This window comes from Pungitius pungitius, chromosome 5 (genome assembly GCF_949316345.1).
Source record: "Pungitius pungitius chromosome 5, fPunPun2.1, whole genome shotgun sequence".
NCBI lineage: Eukaryota > Metazoa > Chordata > Actinopteri > Perciformes > Gasterosteidae > Pungitius > Pungitius pungitius.
This window is the reverse complement of record NC_084904.1, coordinates 21,138,273-21,150,728: the sequence shown is the minus strand read 5'-3', so window position 1 is coordinate 21,150,728 and position 12,456 is coordinate 21,138,273. Positions and strand designations below refer to the sequence as shown.

At 46.8% G+C, this 12,456-nt stretch overlaps 1 protein-coding gene across 3 annotated transcripts in view; it reads left to right on the top strand.

The window, feature by feature from the left end:
- The window catches only part of taok3a (TAO kinase 3a), a 40,079-nt gene that overhangs the window by 19,350 nt on the left and 8,273 nt on the right, over positions 1 to 12,456 (top strand). For all 3 annotated transcript variants that reach the window (XM_037482075.2, XM_037482073.2, XM_037482072.2), the window contains 11 exons: positions 1,136 to 1,207; positions 1,986 to 2,087; positions 2,318 to 2,363; positions 2,909 to 3,005; positions 3,379 to 3,492; positions 4,251 to 4,342; positions 4,562 to 4,655; positions 6,272 to 6,353; positions 9,510 to 9,677; positions 10,318 to 10,515; positions 11,408 to 11,545. In XM_037482075.2, the coding sequence (XP_037337972.2) occupies positions 1,136 to 1,207; positions 1,986 to 2,087; positions 2,318 to 2,363; positions 2,909 to 3,005; positions 3,379 to 3,492; positions 4,251 to 4,342; positions 4,562 to 4,655; positions 6,272 to 6,353; positions 9,510 to 9,677; positions 10,318 to 10,515; positions 11,408 to 11,545 (1,203 nt within the window). The remainder of the gene's footprint in view (positions 1 to 1,135; positions 1,208 to 1,985; positions 2,088 to 2,317; positions 2,364 to 2,908; positions 3,006 to 3,378; positions 3,493 to 4,250; positions 4,343 to 4,561; positions 4,656 to 6,271; positions 6,354 to 9,509; positions 9,678 to 10,317; positions 10,516 to 11,407; positions 11,546 to 12,456) is intronic.

The following is a 12,456-nucleotide window of genomic DNA, read 5'->3' as shown; positions in this document are numbered from 1 at the left end:
TTGTAGTTGAGTACAAGGGGAATTCCCCCCCCCACACACACACACACACCACTACTGTAGCTGTAGTGCACGTTGGGAGACTTGGCCATTGGTAATTATTGATGCACCTCCTTTTTTTCTGCCATGTCAATTAGCCTGAATGTAGTTCAGTATTTCAGCGTGACATGACCTGCCCCCCCCCCCCTCCTTCTACAGCCATCTATCTACACTTCACACCCGAGGGAGCACCCATTATGCATGAGCCGACAGGCAGTCATGAGGTCCAGATGAATCCGTCAGACGGGAGTACTCGGTTGCCTGCTGTTGCTGTAATTCCATCTGAGTCTCAACAGGAAATTCCCATTCATTTGAAAGTGGGATGAAGCGGAGATAAGGGCTTAGGCTGAGCTGCTCCTAAGGCCACATGCCTTTGAGGTCAACACCGCGGGTTTAGTGGACCGCACCCAGACAACACTGACACTAACGGTGGCTGCACCACAGCCGCATGTCGCTTACCTGCAGCCTCCCCCCCCATCACGACGTTGAGCGCTTTGATCAGGCGGAAATGTGTTTAGATTAAAACGAGATGGCGCCGTAATTCCGGCTCACATCTGGATCCCCCTTGAGGCATACATGTCTTAGTAACACTTTAAACCCCCTATTTAGCATTCATAAGTATATAATCATTTAAGTAATTTTAAATCACTCATTATAAATACATCAACAGACACTGACATCTCTGTTTACACCTACGATGTATGCTTCTCTATATGTGCAGAGTGAATGGCAACTCGATGTTTACAGTTACACTTACTTACACTTACTACTTAAAATGCCAAGTGGAAAGGTTAAAGTAAAGCTTTTCAGTTTGAACGATCCCTTCCCTGCTGCATCACCGTGTCAGCAGCGTGGCACAATATTGACTCGATGCAAAGGTTTAACATTTCTAAAGACTAGTCATGTCACATACAGCAATGAGATCATTTTAGGAAGCAGTGTGTTGTGTCAGTTACTCATTTATTCATGCCGTGTTCTTTTTATAGAGTGTAATTGCCAGGGGACTTTGTCACGAGATGATTACTGTACATGTACGTGTGAGAGTTGTCGGTCCGTACGACTTCACCCCAATCTGATCTTTTTTTTTTTCCTTCTCCAGGCCCGTAACTTGTACTCCAACGAGGTGGTGGCCATCAAAAAGATGTCCTACAATGGCAAGCAGACTACCGAAGTAAGACTCACTACCTCGCTCAAGTAAACGCGACGAACTCTGCCCCCAGCATGCGGCTGTAAACGCACCGCCACAATTAGGGGGTTGTGTCCCGGAATGCATCTCAGGCTTCAAGTAGACATTTGGTCTGCAGACATGTCACTCGCTTTGGCCCGAAACGGTGAGGACAAGAGCTCAAGGTGATAAAAGTCGCTCTCCATGTTCAGCCAGAGCTCGACTGGAGACTGTGAGATGTCTTGTTTTAATGGCGACTGGCCCTAAAGGAACCAAAACTAATGTAAAAATAGTTTCAAATAGTCCCTCACAAGCCAGATGCAAAGTTTCGGGTGGAGGGGGGGGGCGGCGGGGTGCATGTGCCTCCCTCGAGCACTGCGAAAAAAAAAACAAAAGCTTACGCACCAGAATACTTCAAAAAGCGTCCTCTGTGATCACGCTCACCCTTCAGCTAAAGTCTGTGGTTTAGTAAACTTCCTTCTGAGGGGCGCCGTGGTGCGAGGAGGCCTCCTTCACGTCTGTGTCAGAAGGTCCAAAACCAGCCTCCAGAACTCCTCTGAGATCCACATCTCATGTCCGTAATGTGCTCTTTGTGCAGAGCTTCCTGTGTGTCTACACAGTGCTAACAGATGTGTAAACGTCACCGCGCCTGTTGGGGCGGTTGCCACGGCGAAGCCATCAAAGTCCCGCCACATCCCACTTACGTACCTGCAGTGCGTGAAACCATCCCGGTGTCTGATCTTGTTTTGTTTTTTTTGGGGGGGGGGGTGGTGTGTTTCGACAGAAGTGGCAGGACATCATCAAGGAGGTCAAGTTTTTGGGACAGCTGCGGCACCCCAACACGATCGAGTACAAAGGCTGCTACTTGAAAGACAACACCGCCTGGGTTAGTGGATCCGTGTCCACGTCTCCCTTTGTTCCGCTCTTTGTTTCAGTCTTGCGACATGGTTTGTTTATCTTTTTCTTCCCGTCCTCTTTGTCTGAATTCTTTGCCTGGTTGTCTTCTACTTGTTGCTTTCAGAGTCCCCGTGTGACCCCCCCCTCTTTGCTTTAGAGAACTGTTAATTTATTTACTTATTTTAGGAGTGATTCAGCGGTAACTGTATTCTGTTTCAGCTGGTGATGGAGTACTGTCTGGGCTCCGCATCAGACCTACTAGAGGGTGAGTGTATTTATTCACAAAAGCGAAACATTTTACTACCTAGAAACATTTAAAAAAAAGACAGAACTAAGTGCTCCACCACTTTGGTTCACACTGATGGAAGAAACTATCGCTGTCCCCATCTTAACTACTTGTTTTTAAATACCACAGAACATTTTTGGAGTCTTGAACCTCCTTAGCCGTCAGAGCGCTCAAGACCTAAACCGCCCGTGTTATTTTAAGCACCTACGTGTGCACCCGTCACTGACGCAGTCACCACCGTTGGCGCTGGCCTGTTCTCTGCCTCTTTGAGTTCTGCTGTGACCTTTTTGCTTCGGCTAGCGGCCCACGGGGAGCCGACCTCGGAGCCCATGTGGCCCATATGCTAGATGCCAGGAGACTACTTTCTCACTGCTACATCAGATTAACAGATTCGTACCATGTTTTGGGAACTTTATAACTTTCTAAAAGTGTTTTTATTCATGATGGTCTTTGTGCAGAACAGTTTTTACATACTTTATGTAAAGGGCAAATACTCATCTCCACTGTACAAATTTCTCCCCAAGTTCATAAAAAACCACTGCAAGAGTTGGAAATTGCTGCCATTACCCATGGTGCCTTGCTGGGACTGGCTTACCTTCATTCCCACAACATGATTCACAGGTGAGTGAGGTTGTTTCCTGGTTACAAACATTCAGGAACATAAAGTGACTTAAAGATAAGGCAGACAATGATAGGAGAGTTCGCTCTAGTCCTCCCTTTACTGCATATTTGATTGCGCCGTGACATCGATGGTCTTATTTCATGGTCTAAAATAAAATAACGGCCATTGAAATGAACACATTGCATCTATAAGTAGACTGCACCAGCAACCACTTGGTCAAATGTGATAGTTTGATAGACACATTAATGCATTAATGGTACTTTGGAACTGTTGCGGTTTCTCTCGGCCACCGTGGCAGTACATGCTCAAAGTCTCCGCTCCCCCCTCCTCTCCCTCCACTCCCTCTCCCTCCTCCTCCTCCTCCTCCTCCAGAGATGTGAAAGCTGGTAACATCCTGCTGACCGAGCTGGGTCAGGTCAAACTGGCTGACTTTGGCTCCGCCTCCATTGCCTCACCTGCCAACTCCTTTGTGGGAACACCTTACTGGTGAGTATAACCGGGACCAGGTGCGCGCACACACACACACACACACACACATGGACAGACCACACACCACTACATGTGCTGAGAGGACTTGCTTGAACTACATATATATTTCTTTATTGTCATAACACACGTTAGATAATCACATAAATGTTTTTCTCTTATTTCTTTATAGTCTGTTTTTTGCTTCGTCAGCATGGACGGAGGTATTATGTTTTCATGTTGTGTGTCGGTGAAATACATTTCTTCAACGTCAGCACTTCAAGAATGAAGAACACAAATGCTCTTTCCATTTCCCTCTGAAAAAGGACTTTAGCCAAACTGAAGCCTATTTATTACATATTTACAACAGAATGGTGTCCGCTCTCGTTTGCCTCGCATATAGAAACCCTCAGCTTTACCTTACACACCATAATACTCACTCACACACTTTCTGCAGCTTTTAATGGTGAAGGAAAGTCATTACAGCTGGACGAGCAATGGACTCTCATGATGCAAAAAGCCAGCAGCACACAAGTTTGTCTCACATGTTCTGTTAAACACACACACACACACACACACACACACACACACACATACATGAGTTGTCCCACTCCCCGTTTACAAGAACACATTCATATTTTCCTAAAACTGAGCTGCTATCACAGCACACCAGAGTCTTTAAAAGCTCTGAGAGGCTTAGCAGATTATAACATTTTCATGGATTTTTTTATCCCCACATACTTAATAAACTATGTGTGTGTGCGTTTCCGTGTCCTCAGGATGGCCCCAGAAGTGATCCTAGCCATGGACGAGGGCCAGTACGAGGGGAAGGTGGACATCTGGTCGCTGGGGATCACCTGTATTGAACTCGGTGAGCATGCATCGACCTCCTCCTCAAATTAGGCATTTATAGACTCAAGTTGGAAATTTAACAAAATAAACCCCTTTGATTTGTGCAACAGATATTCAAAAGTTCCCGCACGCTTTTGAGACCTTGAATCTGCCTCATTTAAGGAGAAGCTGATTCTTAATGGTGTAAATGGAACGTCGCCCTTCTCCATCTTTCTGACTCCATCTTTTCTTATTTCAGCGGAGCGCAAACCCCCGTTGTTCAACATGAATGCCATGAGTGCCTTATATCACATCGCACAGAACGACTCTCCCACGCTACAGTCCAATGAGTGGTGAGTTGAGAACGAACCTCCCCAAATACTTTTAAAAATGAAAAGCTATTCTAACTATGAAAAGCTTGGGCATGGTCCCATATGTAATCTGTCAAACTGACACACGACAAAATGAAACAACAAAATCCAGTCAAGCTGCTGATAAAATACTTCCTCTCAACCGTGAGCATCAAGGCCCGATCCGATCCGGGCTCCGTCAGGGTAAGACATCCCCGCGTTAATCTGCACGGCCTCCGATCCCTGCAACGGGCCTCGTGCAAGGTCACTCTGAGTCTCTGATGTAAAACCTGGGAAACCTCCACTGAAGCAACGCGGCGAAAAACACTGCTTCGCTCCAGCTGGGGCGTCGAGTAATAGCCTCACAGTACATATCAATATTAAAAGAAGCGGTGTGATTATTCTAATTTTATTCCAGTAGTTAAATAATTTTCTTGTGTTTGCCATGCTAACTAGGCTGGTTCTTTTGTTCTTAAAGTATTATGGGAAAACGGCCAATACTTTCTCGCTGTTCTCAGCATAACGGCTTTGGATTGTGGACGATAATAGATTCTCTGGAGACTGTCCTCGCAGACATGGAAATAAACAACACAGTTTGATTTTGGCCAGCGGGTTTTAAAGAGCTCATAGCAAAAGCATCCCAGCCACATGGTTCACAAGCACCTTTTATAAATGAATAAGCCAGATTGCTTGTGCTTTTCTGGCGATTCATAAGATCATGGGCATTCATTATGGCTTGAAGGCAATCTAATGTATGTCAACACTTAAACACCCCCCCCCCCCCCAACTAATTCACGTTGTATGTACTCAAGGAAGCAGTAAGTATTCCATCCTCCTTATTATTTCACTTGCACAAACCTGAAGATAAAAGTGGAAGGAATGTGGGAAGTCAGCCCGTGATTAGGAAACCATATTTAACAGCAGAAAAGAGGATGGGCGAGGCAGCGAATCTTCCCCCCGCCCTCCTCCTTTTGCTTGTGAGGTGCGTTTCCACACGGGGGTCGAGGTGAAAGGTCGCGAGTTCTCCTCGGCATCGGGCTCATTCATCAGAAGCACGGGGCTTGTTGGACTCTTATTTTATTTTATTTTTTTATTATTTGGGTGGGAATCGGGGCGGCGGAGGAACTCCGGCGGCCCCCGAGGCGCCGGCAGCCTCCCGCCAGATGAGACTAGTAGAGACATCGCCTGTAGTCAAACTTCAGCACACAAAGTACACACACACACACGCACACACACACACACACAGAGGACGGTCGATGTTGAGGAGGAGGAAGGTGGTTCATTGGGGCTCCTACTGACCCTCCGATGACCCTCAACATTTCAAGCGGCTCGCCGTTTTACTTCAAACAAAACACAGCGATTCTCACAGCTCCAGTGGCTCCTATGTGACCGCCGCTCCACATTTTTACATAATCCATAGCCGGTTCACGCATAGGGACGCACAAAGAGATTATTTAGGATTTGTGTTCTGCTTCGATTCATCCATATGATGAACGCATGGAGTTAAACGTTCACCCACAGTCAGCTGTGGCTGCAGGCGGCCTATAATTGGATTGTGCCCGCTGTTTCTGCTTAACTTATTCCCACTTTAAAACGCTCCCCTCTCTCTCTCCATCCAGGTCGGACCCCTTCCGGAGCTTCGTCGACTACTGCCTACTGAAAATTCCTCAGGACAGACCCTCCTCGGGGGAGCTGCTACGAGTGAGTGGGCTTTCCTCTGTGATCCCTGCAGCTGTGACCTCACTTCCTGTCTCGCTGGGTCCCTGAGCCGTGTGGATGAGTCACTCCCACCCACCCACCATTCTCTCACACACACACACACACACACACACACACACACACACACACACACACGGCTCTGCTTGTTGTCTGTAGTAGATTGTTGGATACGTGTCAGGGAATGAGGGCGGAGTCAGAGCGATGACGAGGGACTAAAGTCGATGTTTGGTGACTGAAGCCCGACGTCTGCTCCATTATTGTTTAACTATTTTTATTTATCACAAAATATAGATGCAAACCTCTGCGTCCGGATCTCACAACTCATCCACAACTGGTCAACAGCATCAACACGCTCAGAGTATTCAAAACAAGACAAAAGGGAAACAAGAAAGTACAAAACAATTATAGTTTTTGTCAAACTAAGCACAAAAGGTTCCCACTCTTTTGATTCTTAACCAACTTCCACAATGTTTTTGCAAATAAATTGTATTAAAACGTTGACTTAGTTTGACCTTCGTGATGTTCTGGAGGAAGAAAGTACTGTTCGCAAGTCTTCTTTTCATAAGATTTGTCTTTCAAATTCCTACATCGGAGTTTAATTATATCAGACTAGAGGATGTCCTTGATTTTGTTAGACATCCTTAAGATATCGTTGTATTGTCTATTCAGGTATTTAATAAAAGAATAACTGTAATATTTAATATCATCCACATCGCCGCGGCCCAATGGCACCCGACCGGAACCCAAAGAACTTCCACGCTGTGATTGAGGCGCTGATCTTTGTTTGTGTGACCAACAGGTAATCCGACTGGCCCGCTAAGAGGTTAATGCTCTTGGCGGGAGCTTGAGGGGGATGTTTTCACACCTGCCCCCCCCCCCCCCCGAGGGTGTAAAGCAAGGCGACGGTTAAATAAGCGACTCTGGATGGGTTCCACGCTCGGCCCGGGATGCGCTTTTCCCAACAACAAAAAAACCTGACCTAAATCCCCCCAAAAAACATGAAAGCGGGATAAGTACCAAACAGACTTGAGATCAGTGTCGAAATAGCTGCTTTATAGTGAAGGCTGGGGGGGGGGGGGGGGGGGGGGGGGGGTGTTAGGTTATGATTAATACACCGCTTTCTCTTCTCAGACACACAAAAGTCTCTACGGACATAGACCCCCCCCCCCCCCCCCCCCCCGAGCTCTTTAAAGGGGAAATCAGGTCACTAATCTGTGGGTCTTCAGCTATCCTTCATGTTCAGGCTTCATGTTAAACAAAAACTGTAGAATAATACTATTTATGCAAATAACAAAATAATGACCTGCTCCCATAATAACTCAATACGTTTCAGCAAAAACAGTCCAAAAAATTGCTCTGGGTTGTTTGGGTCTTTGCAGGTTTCTTTTTTCTAATCCCATAAATTAACCACAAAACCCAGATATATCAAGTGCAAGAATTGGCCCAGAACAGATTCCCATAGCACGAGACGAGAGCTTATAATTCTCTCAATTGATTTGAGAGGCTTGGACCAGTGGATGGATTTTTCTTTTTCTTGAAAAATAACTTTTTCAGTCGATACGCTTTCTTGCGGGCCGGTCGGATGAGAATATTGACGCCGTCTGTGTTGTACGATCAGCTGAGGTCAGCTGTTTCCACCCTGATTCTTTATGCTAAGCTAAGCTAACAGACGCTCCCTCCAGCCAAATCAATTCATCTCGTCTTACTGTTGACACCAAAGAGAAACAAATGTTGAACCATCCCTTTAACACATGCAGCATGATTAATAAGTCAACATGGTGGATTCAAGCGGAGCAGCTACCGTCAAACGTTCCACAAATGGGGAAAAAAAACAACAAGAAATTGAAGTGAACTGTTTAAAATATACAGCAACCTCTAAATAAACCTAAAAGAAAAGACAGATTTGAATGTTTATCACTAAAACACATAAATGATCAACGTGGAATAACGTGCTGCATTCAACTGTGAGGGTGGATTCATATTTGTGGTAGAGGAGGCGTTCGGCGTTCATGCAGGAAGCCGAAGACGCCTTCGCTCCGTCCCAACGGCGCCCTCCCAACGAGAGCGCAGTCGGAGGCGGTGGCCGGTGGGACGGAGGAGGCCGAGGCACCCGCACCCCGGCGTCGGCCCGTCAGAAAACGGGACAAATCGCTGCCGCCTCTCTATTTTGAGAGCGTGATGTCATCCCCCCGGCGTCCTGACTAACCCGTTACAGCAGCATCTGTCACATGGGGAGAAAGAGCGCCGGAAATAGACCGGAGCGATTCTCAGACAGTATATATATTTTAGTCCTGCACTCTGACGTTTCATACATTTCAGCCACACAATATTTAATGAATGAGAGTGACTAAAGGGGTGGTGTGAATGTGGGTGTTTTTTTAAAATGCCTTTTTCTATCTTGATGATGAGAGAACAGTTATTTGCCAAATGGATGAATTTTAAAAATGGAACAACACTCATCTTCACCCCCTCATTCCTACCTGACCCCCACCATCCCCACACACCCGCTCCGACCTGCCGGTTATGTAACGCAAAACAAACAATTACATAAAAGCATAACACCTCCATCAAATTATACCAAGTTTAGCGGAGATCATTAAGTAATCACGTTTTCATAATTATTTATTCAACAATTATTTCTTTGCTAATACACAATTTTCTTTCCAGAGAGACTGTTTGTAAGCTTACTAAAAAAAATAAAATCTAATTTGAAGACTAGAAGCCCTCAATTAATTAGCTGCATTTTAAACGCTTTCATTACAGCAATTATGTTTGAAGCCGTCGTTAACTTTTAACAGAGGCGAATAAAAGGAAGCAAAGGCTTCATTCACGGGAATGAAAAGGATTAAGAGTGCTTGTGGAAAATGGATTGGATGGACGTTCTTGCACAGATCCCATATGTTGCGTGTAGAGAGGATGAGGAGCACTGGGCTGAGCGACCCACAGGCGCCCTCTAGTGACGGCCCCAGTGCAGGGGCTCACTGATGAAAGAAGTAGGAGGCCGTTAAGTGGTCACTAGATGTCCTTTAAAACAATTGCTAAGATCTTTAAGGGCCGACAGATGGCTAGAGCCTAAAGGTCCTCCAACAACCAGATGTTTTCAATTTCTAACTGGCGTTCTCCTCCTTCTCCTCGCAGCATGATTTTGTACGTCGGGAACGCTCGCCGCGCATTCTCATCGACCTCATCCAGAGGACCAAGGATGCGGTGCGCGAGCTGGACAACCTGCAGTACCGCAAGATGAAGAAGATCCTCTACCAGGAGAAACACAACGGACCAATGGGAGAGAGCCAGGAGGAGGAAGAGGTGGGAGGAAGAGGAGGGAAGGCTTGACGTGAATGATCTGTCAGCGGAAAAATACTAATACGTTTTGGCATCTTTAATTAACCACTTGTAGCAGGACATTTTGTCTGAAGTGGCGTTAAGAGGGAGGAGCCAGATGCTCTACTTTATTCCAGATGGGCCTCCTTAACTCATTTTTCAAATCCAGTTGGACAGAGTTCATGGTTAGCTCTCAGCCGGTGGTTCCATCCAGCTGGATGACATTGACGCTTCGTGTCACGACACCGTCATTCCACACCACGTGGCGCCATTCAGAGCCCGCAGTCCCAGACCTTTATGTTTCTGGCTCGCCACGACGTCCTGACATGTCTCATGTGTGCGTCTGCTGCGCACCGAAAACTCCACCCCCGCGTTCTATCGTGGACACGCAACCAGGTGGCCTTCTGGTCTGAACACATCCCAGGCGCACTTAGCACTTCCATTAGAATTAAACCCAGTGAATGAGACTAACACACACACATCTGAGCAGTGTGAGGTTAATAGACAATAAAAGACGCCTTTGACTCTAATGCGATCCGGAGGTCATTCGTCCTTCCCTTTTGATTGATTTGTGGCACAGTGTGTTTATGAATATGTGCGGATTGCTCCCCCCCCCCCCCCGCAGGACAGCGAGGCGGCCAGCTGTAAGATGAACAGCCTGGGAAGCAACCACTCCATCCCCAGCACCTCGGTCAGCACGGGCAGCCAGAGCAGCAGCGTGAACAGCATGCAGGAGGTGCTGGACGACAGCTGCTCCGACATGACCGCCATGCACCCGCAGGACTACAGCAGCACCCTGGAGTCGTCCCCGCACGCCAAGAAGGTGCGGGTCGGGGGGCGAGGGTCGGTCGGTCGGTCGGTCGGTCGGTCGGTCGGTCGGTCGGTGGGACGGAGGTGGCGTCTGGTCACAACGTGCCGAACCAGGGCTGGGAAGTCCCAAATGCCCGAATGTGTTCTTCTCAAACTTGTTGTACCACAGAGTCCCGGCTCGTGGTCCCACACGTCCATAGCAGCATATTTTACACTTACACACTGGCTGAAATGACCTCTGTTTGGTTGTTACACCCAGTTAACCTGTCATTAGCAACCACTAGCCTGCATGTTTGTTTAGGAAGCACTCTTGGATACAGATCACAAATATAAAAATTCAATCCTTTGTGCATTCATGTCCACTAAATTCAATTGAATTCCATTCAATTGAATTCCATTTGTGTTTTCTTAGCTGTCCTTCTGATTTTAATGGTTTAAACAGTTAATCATTCTTAGTGGAGATAAAGGAAAACGTTTTACCTTCTCAACAACAATCCTTTCATTTGATCTGGTCACGTAGTACTTCAGCCGTAGTACACACTTTTACCAGAACGCCGTGTACCATGAAACTAAAAACAATGTGTGCACACATGCACTGTTACTAGCAAAACATCTTCCTCTGGAACTGCACACTCTAAAGTTGAAAGGAACAACATTGCTCTGTGCCAACAACCTCCAGGTTTTCTCCTACTATTTGTAAATGAACGTCAAAAATGCTCTTTAATGGAGCGGAAGTCCCCAAAAAATGGGAAGTAATTTAAACACTGGCCCAGATTTTCTTCTTAAAGTCACGCACGCGCTCACTACAGACGTCCTCCGGCGCATTTGTGGTTTTTAAAAGATGGCGACTCGGACCACCGAAGGCCGACTTGTGCTAAGTTTGCCCGTCTGTGTGTCCCACGCAGGACCATCTGTACAACTGGGACGAAGGACTCCACAGGGACCACCTGCAAGGGCTGAGGCCGTCCTCCTCCGACAAGAGCAGCCAGGCCCAGAACTACAAGAACCAGGGCCGCTTCGCCACCATCAAGTCGGCCTCGCTGGTACGTTCCACACGTTCAGTCGTTCGGAACGCTCGCCCTGTTGGTTCAGACCCCCAGAGAGAGAGGTGGGGGGGGGGGGCGTAACGTCAAACAAATCTGTGTTTGTTACTGTTGAAACATGGCTGGAAGAAATGTGACCCGTGTTGGTTCCCAGAACGAATCGATCCGTCCTGTTCGTCTTTTCTTTGTTTTTTGTTGTTGTTTTTTTTTTTTTACCTCTTCCTGGCTCTTTGTCCCTGCAACACATCTGTCCTTCTCTGCTTTCGTCTCATTCACTTCTCTCCTTTTGTTTTCTCCTCTTGTATTACGCTTCTCTCCCCCTCCCTCCCTCCCTCCGCCCCCTCCTTTTATTTCTCTCTCTCTCTCATTTGATCATACATCATTCTTAGATCTGACTTTATATCCTGGGATAAAGGGGGCGGAATTCTTCCTTCATGTCTCTCTTCCTCGCTCTCTCTCCCTCCCCGTCTGTTGTCATGGTAACCGGCTCTGGTAACTAGTAAGTAGTCCTAGTGTGTGTGTGTGTGTAAGCGTGTGTGTTTCCCCATCCATGACCCAGTGGTTTTAATTGAGAGGCCTTGCTGCTGTCAGGTCTTCAACAAGACAAGAGGTGTGCGACTTTGTCCTTGGGTTGGATAGAACTGATGCGTCCTTGATCAGAGCACGAGTCTCTGATCGCTGTGTGAGTTTTACTTTTAATGATAATCGCTCGCCCTTCTGTATCTGCATACTACTGCAAATCCTTTTTAGTAAAACCAGACGCTACAAAATTCAAAGAAATTCTCTTAATGCGAGCAAGATTGTTTAGGTCGGGCTTTGACCTCAAGTAGTTAGGTAGGTCGTTCAGTGGGTTACCATGGAAACGCAACCAATCATTCCTGCTTTTTTCAAGCCAGCTACACAAAGCATCC